General features: G+C 32.8%; 3 protein-coding genes across 3 annotated transcripts in view; 1 reads left to right on the forward strand and 2 right to left on the reverse strand.

Annotated features, from left to right (window-relative positions):
• Nucleotides 1-1,515: 1,515 nt before the first annotated feature.
• LOC113404910 (ADP-ribosylation factor-like protein 13B) lies at nt 1,516-6,348 on the reverse strand. Its single transcript, XM_026645989.2, has 6 exons — nt 5,864-6,348; nt 5,276-5,375; nt 3,996-4,602; nt 2,935-3,088; nt 2,250-2,369; nt 1,516-1,780 (listed from the first exon to the last, which is right to left on the reverse strand). The coding sequence occupies exons 1-6, from the start codon at nt 6,210-6,212 to the stop codon at nt 1,665-1,667; spliced, it is 1,446 nt and encodes a 481-aa protein (XP_026501774.2). The 5' UTR covers nt 6,213-6,348; the 3' UTR covers nt 1,516-1,664.
• A 426-nt stretch (nt 6,349-6,774) lies between these two features.
• LOC113404909 (tubulin-specific chaperone E) lies at nt 6,775-12,875 on the reverse strand. The gene is made up of 7 exons (XM_026645988.2): nt 12,416-12,875; nt 10,570-10,676; nt 9,602-9,781; nt 8,731-9,145; nt 8,237-8,368; nt 7,674-7,830; nt 6,775-7,266 (listed from the first exon to the last, which is right to left on the reverse strand). The coding sequence occupies exons 1-7, from the start codon at nt 12,761-12,763 to the stop codon at nt 6,953-6,955; spliced, it is 1,653 nt and encodes a 550-aa protein (XP_026501773.1). The 5' UTR covers nt 12,764-12,875; the 3' UTR covers nt 6,775-6,952.
• Nucleotides 12,876-13,168: 293 nt separating this feature from the next.
• The window catches only part of LOC113404908 (protein enabled), an 85,695-nt gene continuing 79,281 nt past the window's right edge, over nt 13,169-19,582 (forward strand). Inside the window, exon 1 of the mRNA XM_064219311.1 lies at nt 13,169-13,680. Coding sequence (XP_064075381.1) covers nt 13,676-13,680 — 5 coding nt within the window. The 5' untranslated portion in view covers nt 13,169-13,675. The remainder of the gene's footprint in view (nt 13,681-19,582) is intronic.

Consider the following 19,582-nt stretch of genomic DNA (forward strand, 5'->3'; position numbering starts at 1 on the left):
TTTTGGTATTTTCAACAAACGGAATCGAAAATGGCTGCTTTCTTAGATGCAATATATATTAATTGCAATCATAGATAAAAAATATGATATTTAAAATTCGAATATCGTTAAGTAACTGTTGACTGGTCAATCGCATTTCTTTTTTAATTTGGTTTCTTTTTAGGCATTAAAATTTAAACTTTTGTTTATATTATTTCGTATGATTAAGATAAATAAATGACATAATATTGCTGTAGCAATTAATTATTAGTTAATTACAACAAAATAATACAGAAATCACAACATTATAATCACATATTATGCTTTGACATTGAATTGTCTGTGGTTCTCAAAGTTTTTGTTGAGTGGTGATAAAGTTATCACTAAAAATATATTATGTTTAAAGCAAAATAATTACTATCTAATTTATAAGGAGCTTATATTTTTAACATAACCCGCTTATTTAAAGGCAAAACTTCACAAAATTAAGCATATATTTATATATATATATATATATATATATATGTCGAAATAATTATAAATAGATATTTAAATGCATTTCACACGACTGCTCTAAAAAAATTGTAATGTTTTCATGGTTCATGTATTTATGAGGTTGTTTATTCCACTATAACTTTTAAATGTCTGAATAGATTTGCATGTATGGGGTTACGTTATAATACCTACATCATATGCCATATTATGTAAAAGCCTTTTAAAAAAAAAATTACAACAGTGTTTTCAAATCTAGTGTTTATAACAATTACTGTAAATATTTTTTTATTGAATTATTAGTAAAAAATGCTTGAAAGATTTCGTTTAGTCAAAGGTTTGTCTTTAAAACTTAGATCGTTTGATAACAATAAATATAAAATTCAACTTTTGACGCTATATTGACGGTCCATAGGAGCAACCTGGTGGGTAAAGAGGCGGACATGGCGCTTTAGAGAAAGTCAACAGGAGACTAAACATTTTATTTAATTTACTCTCAACTAAGCAAATTATTTATATCCTTATGATATCAAAGCTCTGCTCGAAATATCCAGACTACGCCAATGTATGATATTATACAACTATTCCCTGTATTATATGTTATGTAAATCAATATATACTTTTATATAAATATTGTATAATTTAATCAGGTATAAGATATATTGGGTACAACACATTAATATACTTCTAATATATTCGACCAGCGTTGTAACACAGCCCTTATTTTATTGACAATGGCTTAAAAAATGTGTTCCAATATATATCGCGTTACATAATATACATTTTTATATATCAGCGACGACATATATCATACAAAAATACACCTTTATCATATAACAATATATGTTAATTCGTTACGAAATATCTACTATTTAGAAAATTTAACATTAACTTATTAATATTTTTTCATTGTACTTAAAAAAAAATCGATCATTTTAATTAACAATTAAGAAATATATATATTCAACAAATCATTATTAAATACTCTGTTTATGGTTAAAATAATCAAATAATTTGGCTTTCTGTTCACTCAGTTCAAAAAACTCAAATTTAAAATCCAAAAATAAAGTTAAATTGCCATTTACGGCCACTACAATAACAATACTCGGTCCGAACACAATTAGTTTTATCGAAATTCGGATATCGTGAACTGTAAACCCTATTGATTACAATTGTCAATTAATTGAAACTATTTAATTAATAGCTGCGGATTGTTCGAAGTCCCCTTTGTCGAGGCTCCGCTGGACTTTGGTGGGTTCGTAGATTAACATGGACGTGCGTTCCGGACTAGTTCTATTACGCTGCATGTCTAAAAAAAAAATTACAAAATTTCGCTTAAAGTTGTCGCGAATGTCGCATTTTCTATGTATATTTGTAAACTTGAACAGTTCAAATCTCGGGAGCCACCAGTCTGATCGGAAAAAATCATGTTTGCTTTCAATAGTCCACTTATTAAGTTTATATACGTCACGTCTTTTTCAGTTTGACCGACGGGCAATCGGGCTACCTGATGTTAAGTGGTCACCACTGCCCAAAGACATTAGGGTCGTATGATATTTTAATCACATCTTATACAACCAATGCGCCGCTAACGTTGGGAACTGAGATGTTATGTCCCTCGCTCCTGTTACATTGGCTCACTTTCCCTTTAAACCGGAACACACTGTTTTGCTGTTTGGTGGTAGAATATATGATGAATGGGAGTACCGCGAAGTACGCTGCGATCCACGGGAGCGAAGTAACCTGTACATTACGAGTATGGGCTCTCTACTACTCACACCGCAAGCTCAGCCTGCGCTTGTGCTGGCCGCAGATCTCCAGCTGGCGCCGCAGCAGCTGCGAGGCGGACGCGGGGCGCGCCGCCACGTCGCCCGACGACGCCGTCTTGTTCAAGCGCTCTACGGCACGAGCAATTCGTGTAATGCATATCAATATTTTAGCTGGCAATGTTCAAAACACTTATCATAATTTAGAAAAGATGTGTGAAAACAATATTGGAATTTAATCATGAATTCCAGAGATTACCCTCTGCATATCAATCAATATCCTGGCTCTATACCAAATTCCATAACGGTCGGTTGAAGGATTTAATCATTACAAGGTAACAGACACTTAGGATTGTCCGATGAAAACATTTTAAAATTCGAAAATTATTGTACATATTCGTCATTTTTAAAGATAGAAGAAAAAATCCTAGCGTTCGAACAGTACTGTACAGGAGCAAATTATCCGTTATGCAGTGTAAGCTACGGACTCCAACCTAGCAGATCAAAAGTTGTGAAATAACGTTTAGTAAGGGTTTTAAAATTAATTGCTAATGAAATTATTGGAGCCCAATATTTTTCTTGTTTCAATAGAACGATTAAAATAGTTAACCAACAGAGTTATCGTGTCCTGGTACTGTACCATACAAATAAACAAATTTCGACCATATCGGCGATTTCAAGCACTGTCCATACTCACCACGTTCCGTCAAAACGATCTCTCGATGCATTTGCGACAGTTCAACGTCACTGATTAAGACCCTGTGTCTCAGATCCGGTAACAAAGAGCGACTCTTTTCAAATAGCGTATTTTTCGTTTCTTGGAATGATGAATTTTGGCTTGATTGAGACGTCTGAAAATTGTACTATTTTTATATATTTTCTTTCTTTTCCAACTGTACACCAAGTTTAAAACTGAATAATTATCTCTATTGAGTTCTTAGTCTTGTTCAGTTAATGCATTAAACACTAATTATTACTACAGAATCCTCCGGTATAGACCCTACTCTACATAACCTTCTGGCGTACTGTCGGATATTATATAAACTATCTTATTTAATTTAAATCATCTAACTGGATTTAGATAGACAATCTTACTACTTTTTACTAATATGTACTTTTTTAATAACAAAAAATTTGCAGTTCATTAATGTCTCACGGCTGCCCAAAATCTTTCCTCTCAAAGAGAAGTTACAAAAGCTAATTCAATAACGCTACAATGCGGTTTGGCAGTCTCGAAATATGAAATAATATTTCGATAATTTGCAAAATTGAATTTGTCCGCAAAATTATCGCGGTTTTGGTAGCGTAATTGTTGTTATGAATATTTTAAAAGACATAGTGTCTCTCCTAAGATAAGATTTTATTTTATTTATTTATTATTTTTTATTTTACTAGTTGGGGCCTGTTACTTGGTATATTATAAAATAGCGTTTAACTAAAATAGCTATAACCAAATGATTATAAAGAACTGGCAAATAAGCCACACGATGGTAAGTGGTCTCAACGCCAATAGAAATATAAGATATATTAACCATTCCATACATACTAAAGCGCCACTAAACTTGGGAGCTAAGATGTTACGGCCCTTGAGCTTATAGTAACACTGGCTCACTATCCCTTCCAACAAAAACACAACTATACTAAGTCAATACTTGTTGTTTGGCGGTAGAATGTATGAGTGGCTAGTAACTACCCAGGCCGGCTTGTACGTCCTACCATCAAGTAAATTTAAATTATATTTCATAATTGTTTGATTACCTTATTTCTATTATGTGTTGGACTAGATTGGGGTCTATTCTTAAAATCAATATGATTCACCCCACTTTTGTTTCTTACTATAGGTGATAGCATCCTGAACTCGCTTCTAGGTTCCAGTTCGATCTTTACAGTCTCTGAAGTTGATGTATTACTCGCTCTACCGAATAGTGGGGATAGCTTCGGCCTAACCCCACTGCTGTCAGATTCCTCGACACTTTCGATTGTAATAGTAGAGTCAATACTATTAGGTTTTCGAATTGGTTTAACAATTATTAGACCAGCATCTAAGTTCTTCTCCTGTTCATTTTCAGACTTTTGCATTTCAAAGTTGGGGTTTTCGAAACCAGTTTGGGTAGCGATATCGTCGCTAATTGCTGTAAAAGTTTGAGAAGCTCTATTCGACGCACGGTTTAACATTCGTTTACGTCGTTCCAGTTCTGCATGTATGTCAGTTTGTACGCGCAAGTTTATATCGCCGTAACGGCGAACAATGTAGTTTAGGAGCCAGTGGTAGCCTTTTCGAAGTCCTGGATCGATTTTAATTTTGCTTGACTTTGAATCGTACGGACTAGCGCTGTACGATTCAACTAACGTTGGACACCTGTACCTAAAGAGTCACATTATTTTATTTTTATCACTAAATAAAAATATTCTTTATTCAAGTAGGTTCATAAAAGCACTTTTAAATCGTCTTGTTACAATCTTGAATTAAATGTCAAGCTACACCGCTTCGGAAAGTAGTCTACCGAGAAGAACCAGCAACAAACTCAGTAGTGTTACTCTTTTCCACCATTCTAATTACAGAGTATGTCAATAAAGTACAATTAAATTTATACATAGCCTAGCCTGAAAATCAACAAATACTGAGTACACGCTTTTTTATCATTGATATAATCTTGTATTCAGTAGAATGCCTTATTTATCAGTTTTTTTGACATGAGCAAAAATATTAATAATAGGCGAACTTAAAAACCATATTTTATACATACAATGAACCGAATCTAGCTTCTAAGATATACGTATTGTCATTTCTATATCACTTTCTAACAGTGTATGAAGTTACGAAGATTTTTTTTCAATTTTATTATTATAAAGAAAATAATTTATACGAGAATTATTGTATCGCTTTAGTATTTGCACATGTGTACGTATATATTCGTCGATGTCACGAATAATAAAAGCCAAACTAATTTTAAAAAATAAAAGGTCCTGCTACGAAAGTGTAAAACATGTAAATTAAATTTCAGTAAGATACATGTTTCAAAATACAATAACCTTACCTGTTAACTAATGGTTCAATGTTCAGCTTTTCAACTACATCTATATCGTCCAAAGCACCTCTTTTGTCTTGCTTATTAGCCAATACTAAGACAGGTTTACCTATGTCGGAAAAAAATGTGATATAAAAAAAATCATCAGGTTGAGGAGCACTGGAATTATTATATATGTTTTGTAAAGTAGACGTTATTTTTTTATAATGTAATAGTCAGGTTGATGATAGGTGATCACCACCGATCATAAATTGGCTCTGTAAGAAATGTTAACCATTCTTTACACACCAAACCGCTATCAATTTTGGGAGTTAAGATGTTATGTCCCTTGAGCCACTCACTCTTCAAACAATTCTACGTTTGGCGGTAGAATATCTAATGAGTGTTCGAGTAAATTTAATAAATAGAAGTTACAATATTACAGTACACATAAATAAAATGTATAGTATTTATTAATAAGTAATAAAAATATATATATATATAGATTATATACTTATTACTAACGACGTGTTTACATTTTACACTGATAAGAAAATTTAATTAAAAACAGCGTTTCATCGTACATATGATACGGTTGCTAGGTAATATATAACTAACCAGATATTTTGTCGTGCGATAAAACCTCCTCTAGGACAGATTTACATTCATCCAACCGTGAAAAATCACTGGAATCGATAACAAATATCACACCATGCACCTCGCTATAATATTGAGGCCATATTTGCCTAAACTGCGGCCCGCCACCCAAATCGTATATAGTTACTGGCGTATCTTTATGAATTAAATTAACAGCCTTAAAACCGACCGTAGGTAAAACTCTATCGTCCTTTTCGCCCGCTAAATTATTAACAGTTTTCGTTTTACCCGCGTTGTCTAATCCGATCATAATTAAAACAATATGACGACGCATTTTGCGCCGTCTAAATAAACCAACACAATTACCCATCACTGAACACTAAAAATAATAATATTAAAAATATAATACAACTTTTCATTTAAATTTATTAGCGACTTCAAAATTCTCGTGCGCCGCCATTCGGTTTCGTAAACATAACTTTTTTTAGTTGACACAACGGTTACCAATGGCGATCAAGTCTGATGTGGCCAGTATTGAGTCAAAACAAAACAAAATGTTTAGCGCTTATATTTAAAATATATTCATTTACATTTGTTTTAAATTATTCAATACATAGATATTTTTTATTTATTGTATACGCAAGTTTTAGCAATTTATTTAATAATAAATAATTTTATAAGACTAACAATATTGCATTTAATGTTTCCTTATAAAAAAAATCTATAATTTTGTCAAGGTTTCCTACAAGGTCACAGGTGGTATTTTTCATTGAATTATATTTAAATATTTACAATCTTATATCTGGAGGTCATTTTTTCTTTTAGATTAACTTATTAAATTGTCATTAAATACAAAAAACAACCTTATTCTTTCAAAATACTTTATCTTAATTTATAGTTTGGGGGAATATTTTATAAATAAAATAACAAAATAGAAAATACATAGTGAACATTTATTTTGTGAAAAATAAAATTCGCAATAAATACAGGTACAATTTCTCATGGATATTTACAAAGCTAAACTCTTTAAATAATACATTGTTATGAATAGAATTTCGCGCCAATTATAACTGCAGGCATATTCGGGGTCGCCATAATCAAAAATGCTCTCTATCTGAACCTAATCAGGATTGTGTCGCCATTTTTAACTGAAAAATAGGTTAAATCTTTCATAACATTATCCAATGTGATTTCAGCTCCTTGCATTTGATCATCAAGTAAATATAGTGTGGGTGATCCAGTATTTCCCTTCGAAAAGAGTCTCTGTGCCATCGTTACCAGTTTTTGTACTGCCATACTTGACGGGAACTTCTTTTTGAGGACTTTACCATTTTCATTGCATAGAGTTATTTCTAATAATTGCGAAGTGAGTGTTGTTGTTTTTGGTACTTTGACTAGCAGGCTGTCGTCGGGTATGCCATATTCTGGAAAACAATTTTTTGCTTCAATTAATGAGTAAAAGACATTAACGTTAAAATTATAACGAAAAAGTTGTTACACGGTTTTAAAATATTCATCGCTAAAGAGGGTAAAATTTTAACGTTATAAAATTATGTACGGGAGTTCTTCATTTTTGATATTGTAAGCATGTGGGATGTTGTGGATATGTTATTTCGGATCTAGACCGTTTCGACTTGATTCAGTTACGATTATTAAATTATTTATTTTACCACTATTATTTGGTATTAGGTATAACCACAGAGAAACAAAAAAAAAAACTTTCAACTGGCAAGTATTGCCACCCTATGAGACCAGTGAAGTAAAATAACTTTTTGCACAGTTGAGTTAGTCCTTGACATTAACAACAAGTGTTAGGTTATCTTAAACTTACTGGAGATGAGTTCTTGAAAACGACAATGTTCAATATCAAAAGCAACTTTCTTCTGTGGGTCACTCTGGACTAACTTCCATTCAGCTCCGTATCTTTTCATATAGTCATATTCAGCACCACGTCTTAATTCCCGAGTAATGAGTGATCCATTTATTTCCTGGAATAGAATATATATTATGCATAATATTAATGTAAGTTTAAATAATAGTTGAGACCTCCTCTCTAGTAAGTCTTGTAAGGTCTTGGAGTTTATGTCAAGTCACTTGGTGGTAGGGCTTTGTGTAAGCTCATCTAGGTACCATCCAAGCATCATATATTGTATCATCGAACAGCAATACAATAGTATTGTAGTGTTCCGGTTTAAGGGGTCAGTGAGTCAGTGTAAAAGGTACAAGCGACATTAAACCTTAGTTCCAAGATTGGGTGCAGTGACGATGTAAGGGATGATTAATTATTCCCTATAGCGTAAATGACTTTAAATGTATCATGTAATCTTGTCATGTGTAGTTTTGGTAGTTCTAAAATAATGATATTTTTATTTAATTTGTCTTTTTATGGTTTACCTGCAAGTTACCGATTTTCGCGATGATCATCTGTGAGCCGGTGTCGTAGTCCTCATCGTTCTGCACGGGGTTCTTTAGGAAGTATAATTTTTTCAGAGATTTTAATTTATCTAATTCGCTGAGGGATCGCCACTGAAACATTTATTAATTGTATTATAAATTTTTAATACATCACATCGTTTCTTATTTATGGTGGATTTGGTTAAGTTTCATTAATATTATTTATTCAATTCAAGGTAATAATAACGTTTGTTTACATATATTTTTTTAATTTAAACACTGATAGTATCTACTGACGTCACGGCCGCCTCCGTAACGTTAATATGGGTCCTCGTTTCCGAAATAAATAAGTAATTTGTAAATTATAACCTAAACTGCTCTCTTTTGTTAAAAATCCTGATAGTTAATTTCTTGCGCCATAGATCTCGAAATGTTTAGATATGAAAAAAAAAAAATTAATAATTTCTTATGCAGAATGTAAAAAGTTTACTCACATCATTAATGTTATTTCTGTTCAAAAATAAAACTTCCAATTTCTCAAAAACGTCAACTTTACCATAGCCCGGTTCGTCATTAAACTTAATCGCTCCAATGTTACAATCATTCAAACTTAATATTTTCAAACTCTTCAAACGTCCGAGGTTCATAATCTCCGACCAGGAATCGATTGGATTGCCATCGAGTCGCAATATCGACAAGGTACGCAGAGTGACATCGGGTTGAATTATTTTTTTTATTCTGTTGTACGCTGCGATGAGTTCATTTATCTTCGGCCATAGATGTGATAGGGCAAGGATGTCCGTCCATTCGTAATCGCAAACCGATATATTCAGTTTCTCCAACGCACTGAAGTTTATTGACAGCTGGGTTAAAGTTTCCTCGGGCATATCTATTGCCATGCGGTTTTTGCTGTAATTATACAAAAAAAGATCAACAAAGTTCTTCCTATGATTATAAATAGGAAAATCAATTACTTTTTTACGCTTTCGCCTTTCATGAAATTTTGCATACAAGGTGTAACAGTGGTACCTAATACCTGGGCCGCCCCCCTCAAACGTGGGCACAGCTTGTAAATGTCCAACTGCTGCAACAGACCTCCTTAACTATGACTAGGGGGCGGCTAATTTATAAGATTCATACCCAGGTGAGGGTTCAAGCTTTAGAAAGCATGTTAATGCGATAGTCCTGGGCCTGAGTTTATGTAAAATTTCAGGCACATCGTATTATAAAAGTTAGGGAATAATAAGTGAGTTTCTGCACTGTATGCCATGCGCCGTTTGCTAGTCTTCTATGTAAAAAGGCTGCTGTCGGCGAAATTGATCAGAACATCAATACCATACAAGAGTTTTTAAAACAAATCCTCACCTCAGATCCAGCTCCCTCAAATCCGGTAGCTGAGACGACAGCTGTATAACCTCCCTCCAGTTCGCGAACAGGTTCTGGGAAACATCCAGGCTCCGGACGTTAGGGCACAGCACGGCTACGTTACCAGCTTTAGATACATTCTGATCATGTACACACACTTCTAGAAGACGATCGAATTTTCTGTAAACAATAAATACCAATTACGATGGAGTCACACTAACACATCAGCCTTGTTGCTGTTAAAGTAGCGGTAATTGTTGTTTATAGTCAACTAACTATCATACGAGAAGGTAGAATAAGGGTCGACATAAAACTGAAATATGATAACTAGTTGTCGCTCGCGTTTTGGGGGTTTATCGTCGGATGTTGAGCATGAAAAAGTATGTCCTTGCTTAGAGTTCAAACTTAAGCCATGTAATGCATGAATTTTTTCTCAAATCTGGTAACTCCTGACATTAATCTTTTTTTTTTTATGGTATCAGGAGGCGGTCAAGCATATGGGGCACCTGACGGTAAGTGGTCACCACCGCCCATATTAACCATTCCTTACATCACCAATGCGCCACCAACCTTGAGAACTAAGATGTTACGTCCCTTGTTCCTGGAGTTACACTGGCTCACTCACCCTTCAAACCGGAACACAACAATACTGAGTACTGCTGTTTGGCGGTAGAATATCTGATAAGTGGGTGGTACCTATCCAGATGGGCTTGCACAAACCCCTACCACCAAGTGAAACAAACAAACTCTTTAGTTTTATTATAGTGATAAATAAAATAATAATAGTTAGAGAAAGAAAATTACTTTCCCATATCTCCATTAGCCAATAGCATATCCCAATAAATATTGAGAAAAAAAAAAGAAATGGCAAGAGAATGAAATAGATGCTGGCCGAACAAATGGTTAACTATTATTTAGAAACAATATAATAAAATATATTATAAGAACTAAAGTACTAATTTGCTCACTGTTTCTGATGAATCTTTTCAAAGCCAACCATCTCAATGAAGGGGGCTCCCATTTCTCTCTTCCACTCATTAATCACCGTCCTGCGGTGAGCTGCGACTGTTTCGTCCTGAAAAAATTATTAACCATATTTTTTATGTCTTTTTAGAAGTCGTTTTCTCCAGGAGATTTTGAAGGTATAATAGTATATGATAATAAATATTTTGTGGGTTATAAGCTTATCTACTATTAAGAAATAATTCTGGAACTCATTTCAACATATTGCCCTTTTGCAAGTACATATATCGTACAATATCTTCGATAATAACATATTTCCTCTATATAATAAAAATTAAACACATCTAAAAATTCACTGGAAGCTCCACTCTTAAAGTAAATAGTCTTGCATTATAAAAAATGATAATTGTATTCATCAAGAACTATTTGTTGTGGACAATTTAGCAGAGCTTTGAGCAAATTACATGGAATATGGTGTAGGTATATCTAAGGTTGGTTAATCTTAACTCTTTCGATTGAAATGGGTTGTAATGTATTGCTGTTGCTGGCGTTGAATATGTGATGAATGGGTGCTAGCTAACCAGCCTTATTGCACAAAGCTTAACTACCAACTAAAATGTATTATTTAGATATGTAATTATGTAAGTAAATTTAACAAAATGTAAAAGTAACAGAACTTACTATCTCATATTTTGTAACAAACAGAATGCATCTCTTTGTATATTAATTGTGAATATTTTAATTTGATGGCTACGATATTTTGCATAGAAATATTTTGACATAAATGATAATACTTTTAAATTTTACAATATGACAGCGTTGTCTTACTTCAGACTGATACTGAGAATTTTTATTACTTGACAAAAGAAACCAAAAATACTTTTCAATCAGCCCCATCTACTTTTAATAATAGATATTCAAGTGTTATGCTTATTATAAACTAGCCACTACACAGAAAAGATATTTCCAAGGCAATTTGAATGACAATGAAAATGACATAAAACAATTTAAGACAATTAAAGTGGTTATCACAATGTATACATTTCTTTTAAACAAACATAATTTTATACATACAAATTACTTGCAGCTAAATCAATACAGATTTAAGAGTGGTGTTTAATATACTAATATTAGCTAGCATCCAATAAGGGCTTATAAAATACAACTTTTAGAACAAATATCAAACATAAAAAAAATCCAGCTATGAATGTTGAAATTCTCCATTTTTCTCTACTGTAATATGCATGTATTATACATATAAATATTCCTCTTGAACCACTCTGTTTATTGATGAAAACTACATTAAATGTGTAATTTGAAATATCTAAGCATACTGCTGGCGGGAAGTGACTATGTTTTATACTATGTAAGGAATAGTGTTGTCTGATTGATACATATAAATCTAACATAATATAGGTATATATAACTCATTCACAGCTTAATATATTACTTTGTTACAATGAGACAGAGTACTATAATTATACATTAAATACTTTTATTAACAACTAGTTTAATCAAGTTTGCATTCTTGTGTTACTGACAAAGGCAATTTATTCTATAATTAAATTGCCTTTACAGTAAAAGCTCTTTTAAAGATTGTTGTTGTTGAGTTATTTGAAGATCTGAGGAACTTTAAATTCCATGATATTTAAAGTCATATAAATGGTAATAAATGTTTAAGCTATTTTTTTTTTCAAAACCCTTGATATAACTTAGACCAACAACAGTGCAACGATATAATATATCTACTAGAGTATAACGTTAAAATTAAGTACTGTCTGTAATGTGTGTGGGTGGATGTTAGTAAGTGGAAAGATATTGGAAAAAAAACTTTATTGTTAATTAACTTACTTCACGATCACCGTAGTATCTCCTGATCGCCTCCGCGCAAGTTTTATATTGAGCAATTTTATTTGGACGAATAAACGAACCAGCGTTAGGCTTGGTAGTTTTAAAATATTGTATATCTTCAACGAAGCCGTTGTGTTTTCCGCGCTCGGTGTTGTCCCACTCTACACCGTACCATATCCCTTTGTAGCCCTGCACTTCACCGATGTATTTTACGGTAGCAAAATCATCATTACATTTCACCCGACTACCTATAAACACTGGGTTCTCGCAATCCTCGCCACCATTGTGACTATCCATGGCACCGTTACAAAATTTTGGTATTAAATTTACAGGCATCGCGCCCACCATTCTATTTACGTTTTCGAAAAAAGAACTGTTTATCAAAAGAAAACCAGAATGATTTCGTTTTGGGAATACTTTGATACTTCTGTCAAATTATGAGTCAATATGTCAACACTCAACTGTAAATTTTTGTGTTGTCGCACTTAGCGATTATAAACCATTATGAAAAATTTTTTTGTTTAAATTCTGAAATGAAAACCAAATTCAATTTATAGAATATGTTTACATTTTTACTTATTTTTTTAACTCCAACATTTTTTATTTTACTATTTAAAAAAATTATGTTTACATTTAACTGATTGCCAGGTAAAAAATTAGTCTAAATAATTGCTAGCATTGTCACTAGGTGCCGCTACTTAGATCATTTTGAAAAGAACAAATAACTTCCTGAAAGGTGATTGGTCGTTGATGAGCGTAGAGTATAATACGACCAAGTAGGGACGTTCACTAAATAAGGGCGAAAATGTAAATTTTATTTCCGGATATGTATCGAATCGCACACGTTGTGTCGTAAAAAAGCTTCATCCCTACGGTATATATACGTTTGTATCATTGTATTCAAAGCTTCAGCTGTAGTAAAGTTGTGTTAAATAATTTTTTTGAGTGGAACGTCAATTCATTTTATAGCAGAGGTGTGTGACCGGTAATTCGAAGATAATTTTTAATTCGCTCGTCGTCTCCGCGCAGTGCAAGCGTCCTCCCGCTATCCGTTTTCTAAAATCGAAGGAGACCAACGAAAAATCAAAATTACTTTTTCACAAAAATGGCTACCCCCAATGTCCTAGTCGTGTATTCGAGTCGATAATATAGAAATGTTGAATTGTGTCTGTGAAAATATGCAGTTTATAAGTGAACAATTGTTGCGTGCCGTGCAATAGTGCATAGGGATTAATCACGACAAAGGATACAAGCAACAAAATGAGGTACGTATAGCACAGTTCATCAAACCTTTCTGAGCTTTAGTATGGAAAACAAATAAATAATATCTATCTTACATGCGTCGTTCTATATTTAATCGGGAATATTTACACTTAACCGTCCATCTGTTTTGTTCTCGAGCGCGTAATTTTGACCGATATATTAGAATGTAAACATAGTCATGGAACATTGATTTGTTGATTATGCCTTATAATTTGCACTTTTATGAATGACTTTGCGAAAAACATTGCATATATTAGCTTATAGAGGCTTCGCCCATTCAAGAGAACGAGAGAAACGCTTGAATAGGTGTTCCTATTGATTTTTTAACGTGTTAGTAAAGGGTACCCCACACGTCGAATTCGTTTTATTTTGGTAACGTTTCATACGCGTTTGTTTGACCTTGAATTAAATTGCCATGTATATAGGGGATGAGTAATTTTACTCAGAATAAGGGGAGTTTACCCCCATTGAAGGGACGCGAGACCTGTGACTAATACCCCGCCCATACTATACTATATGATCACGAAATACTTTTAGAAAACTATTAATGACGATAATTACAAATGAAGAATTTTAATACCTTTATCATAGTCTGATAATGAATTAATCTCGTCATGAATGAAAACGACCAGAATTACGAAAGATAAACATTGAAAAAAATATACTTAAAATATTTCATTGATAAACGAAATTCGATATTGAAAAAATACGAATTAGTCTTTGATTGATTTTTACAAAAGCTTTTCCAAATAATCTACATTAAATTTTTTATGACATTTAAAATAAATGTTTATTGGTAGCAGAAAGGCTATTAAATCATTAATGTCATCAACACAATGCTATTCTTGTCAATACAGGTGATTTATAAAGGTTACAATAATATATCTTAATCTTTGTTATAATATGTAGCCTGGATTCTGGATATTGAATATTTAAATTTGAAAATTTCAATTTTTTATTTAAATAATGTTTTTCATTACTTGATGAGAAATTCAGTCTGTTGAAAATTGTCAGTTTGCAGATATGATCATGGTAATAAATACTAATTAATATTATGTTAAATGAAATTTTCAATTTGGAAATCATTAAATTCATTGATTCTTGTTCTTGTTAATAATGGATTTTTTAGTTGAGTTTTTAATTGGTGGTAGGGCTATATCTATGTGGATAGGTTCATATCATCATCATATCTATAGGCATCATATCTTCTATCCCCTAATGGGAATGCTTAGTTTTGTTGTGTTCTAGTTTGAAGAGTGAGTTAACCAGTGTAGGCACATCTCAGTTTCCAAGTTCCAAGTGGAATTTTAGCAATATAAGATATGGTTGAAATTTCTCACTGTTCTTATTACGATGGATAATAGTACTACTACTACTTGCCATCAATATATCCATTAGCCGATCTGTCTGTATTTGTTGGAAAAAGTCAGTGACAATGGCCAAAGGAGCCCTGGGAATGTATGTATGTACATATCAAACAAACATTTTATACATTTATCAATAATATTCCATATATTATTTAACTAGCGGTTTCCTATCTGCTTCGGTGAGCATGAAATAAAAAGATATTAACATAATTAAAATAATATTTATCCCAAAACTATGTGTGTTCGTCATATTCCCATACCAATACGTTTAGCGTTCAAATGATTGATGTAGAATGAAATAAGAGAATTAATTATATATATTAATATATAAATTACATTAACGAAAGTATATATCTGTTACTTAATTTATCCCCCATTGTATTACGATTCCATGAAACACATTGTCATGAAAATAGCTCGTACTCGGTAACTTTAATTAATTGGTTTGCGTATACTGGGAGTTCATTTAATTAAATATACTTTATATATATATTTACTTTCATCATTACTTTTTGTCGAATCTACTAATGGATGTTTTTTAAATGATATATATAGGCGGGCAGATATATAGATCCTTCCCCCCTTCAAATCGGAACACAACTATATTAAGTATTGGTGATTGATGGTAGAATATATGATGAGATAGTGGAAGGCAGGTACAAAACGCTACCTACCTACCTACTAAAATAAATACATAATAGTTTATTAAAACGAATATTGATTCAGAATATATTGTAATCAATAAATTCATTTATTGAATTTTTTTTAAATAATTTTTCTGTTCACAGTTGAAGTAACGTTTATATGTTGGATGAAACAATGATTAAAATTATCCAACTACATTTTCTGATGATTTATTAAATTTCATCAATCTTTCTAGTATTTTGAACTCAGTATTGAAAATATTCAAAGAAGAATTAATCAGACAGCACTGTCTGTTTGCACTCAGTTATGACATGTACCTAGTAATGGTTTTTTGTTAAGGGTAAATATTTTTTATAATATGAATGTGTGAATAGTTCTTTAATTGTTACTGATAGGTGACACATACCCTAATATTATGGCTTCAGATCAAGGCAAGAACCACTGAATTTTAATGTGTTTAATTTTTGTGATGGACAGATGAAGATCATCCAAATGTGTGTTATTAATATGTAATATTATGCAATAATATATTTCCAAGCTACATACAAATTACGGGCTCAGATATTGCGAGGTATTAATTAATAGTTATATCGATGCCAATAAAGCGAGAGTTTTTTTTTTAATTTTATAGCAGGAAGTTAGACAGTTTGCTAGGTCACTTGGTCGTAAGTGGTCGGTCACTCATTGTCAAACCGTCAATGCGCCGATATAAATCTTGTACTTTTAATTACAGTACCTCACTAGTCAAACTGAAGGTGGTACCTAGTCGCGTGGGTTGCAATAATCCCTACCTAAAATATTCATATGAAAAACTTTAAAAAAGGTAAAGAATTATTTGTCCTTATGTCGTGCAGCCCGTTTTCAAGAAGAGTTTAATGATTTTCTCATGGATCTTCCTATCAGATCTTCACTGAATTTATATGATACCACCACTGAGGTACCCCCTTTGTAATCCCTCAATTCAATCCGGTTGAAATAGCGAAATCAATAAAATTTTGAGAGCAATTTTCTCGTTAATCCTTGTGACCCCTCTCTAATAATCGTTGGGATCGAATGACATTTGGACAAAGACAACGGAAAATTAAATCGTGAAACCTTTTTTTAAAATTACGTTGAAATGTTAAAGCTAAGATTTTTATATACGAAAATAGAATGATTTTAATGAAAGAGTTACGAGTAAAGGTCGTGTCCTGACTGTCGAGTATCAAAACTTTAATTGCAGATAATTGTTCATCCGTACCCATAAATTAGTTTCGACGGTAACAAACCATTTTGTACTGGTTAATGAGTAAGGTTAAACTTTGTGTGAATTGTGATATTGGTAATTATGGAAATGATCGTCTTTTTGTGGTGAAACTTTGTCCAGATTAATAGATGTTATATCGTTTACGTTTTTCCCAAAATTTTGCCAATTAATTTGTGGGTGAGGATTTGACGTCTTCGACTAAAATCCAACGACCTCTGTTACCGTTAAAGAAGGAGGGAGCGTTGTTTGATCATGATAATTAGGTATTAATAAATAAAGAATATTAGTCTACACAAGATTATTTATATAGATGATAAAAAAGCGTGAAACTAAAACTTGTTGATTTTCAGACAGGATATATTATATGTATAATTTTATTTAACTAGCATAACTTTGTATTTTTAATGTTGGAAAAGAGTAACTACTGAGTTTCTTGCCGGTTCTTCTCATTTTATTGGTTAGAATCTTCATTCAGAAACGGTGGTAGTTTTACTTAATATAGTTCTGTAAAATGACGATTCAAAAGTGCTCGAAAAATCCTATTTGAATAAAGTATATCTTGATTTTGATAGTGATGTCCTTCTGACATATTTCGGTCACAATAGTAATTCCCAAGGAAAAGTAAGCGATTGCGCAGATAATCTAGTGCAGGAGAGTGTGCACATATACAATTGCACGGGAGTCAGGACGTTGTGTAGTGTTTTAATTTATATGTTAATTATAAAATAAATTAACTCTATATGTTTCTACATTCTTGATAATCTTTCCGAACGATTGGTGATAGATTTGATTATTAATAAACAAGTTACGCTTCTATTGAAGTCTATCTAAACGAGTTGGACGATTTGAAACTGGATTTTTTTATATATCGTTTGCTATTTAAATGTCGATGTATTGCAATAATATGTGACATGTATTAGTCACCTTGACATAATTACGTAACGTTTACTGGTTATTGTGTCGGAGATATGTCAAAACGACCTGTCCCACGTGATCCGGTTTAAACCGGATTAATGGGGTTTGTTTAGTATAAAACTTTCGTTATTTTCATATAGTATTATGAGCTATGTTGGGGTAGGTTTTTATTTAACTGAACTTGATGATATTTCTTTAACGGTTTTCACAATAATATCGATATAGTGATTTTCCTCATTTGGTTAGGTACCACCAACTCATCATATATTCTACCGCTAAGCAGCAATACCTAGTACTCACCCTGCCTTTAAATCGGAACACAACAGTTCCTTTTTTAGTGTGAATGAACCAGTGTAACAGCAGGCACAAGGGACAAAACATCGCAGTTCTCGAGGTTGGTGCCGCGTGGCGATGTAAGGAATGGTTTATTTTTACGGTGCCAGTCTAAGGCAGTGGTGACCAATTACATCAGAACCATTGGACCATTCGCCCGTAGACCTATGACATAGAATATAAAAAATAGATATATCTAAATTTTGGCCATTATAACTAGTAGTCTGTCAAGACTTTTAACAAAACGTGGAACATCAGCGATAGCGTCAAACGGGAATTGTTATCATGATGTGTTAAAAGGGATTTTGTGACGTAGGTCGTAGTCCTCAACGCCCACGCTTCGCGAGGTTTGTTGCACATTTCCTCAAATGTTTTTTTATAAAATAGATACATAACATTTTGCCTTATTAAAATCTTTGCATACATTAAAAGTCATAGAAATAGCTTAATAAATTTGTCAAGGATTTAAGATTAAAGAATAGAAAAATCCAATCGCATCGCAAATAACATACCTAGTAAATATTTGTAGCGGGAAGATTACACCTGGCGAGGGTCACCAGACGGCCGGAGGTCAGGGCGACAGGCCAGCCAGCCAGCCAGTTATTATTGTCTATTACTACTAGGTAGCTGTTTAAATTGAAGATTCAAAGTTTAGTATGTTCCGTGGTCGATGTAACAATAGGTTCAACACAGCGCCAATGTCTATGGGCGATGGTGATCACAATCATCAGATGGCCCATCTACCCTCCTACCTACCTACTACTACCTATATTAATACCTACTCATACAAAAAAGGTATCGTCTCAACCGTTAAAATGGACCAAAATGCCTTGTTATATAAATTTTTTTGTTATAAACCGTCACCGTAATTCAAGCGTGCTTTGAAGAAAAAAATATTGTCATACGTGTATCCACCATGTATTGGAGAAACGTGGTAGAATAAGCTTCAAACCATCTCATTGAAAGGAAAGGCCCAGCAGTTGGGCGTTTACAGACTGTAACGTTAATTCTGTTTTATGTACATATCTAACAGTATATATAGCAGAAATCGCGTAAAGAAAAAAAAATCATACCTCCACGTAATCTATTAAAGTGTACCTAAAATGTGATTAAAAGAACTTTTTCCAGCGCTCGAATTCGAACCTACAATAATCGCTTAAAATTAACATTCACTATTTACTAAGCCACGTAAGCTTAGTTTCAACATAGAGCTTTTATGTTATGAGTGTTAATAATAATTTTAATCAGAGTATGCTTATATACCATGACGACAGGATGCACGTCACTGCTCTCACGTTTATGACATTCATATGGATATATCCCATTTCATTATAGCTATTATGGAGCGTATTAAAATGACGACATAGCCTCCCTTAGCCCGCCTCTCCCCACTCGAAC

This window comes from Vanessa tameamea, chromosome 27 (assembly GCF_037043105.1).
Source record: "Vanessa tameamea isolate UH-Manoa-2023 chromosome 27, ilVanTame1 primary haplotype, whole genome shotgun sequence".
Taxonomy (NCBI): Eukaryota; Metazoa; Arthropoda; class Insecta; order Lepidoptera; family Nymphalidae; genus Vanessa; species Vanessa tameamea.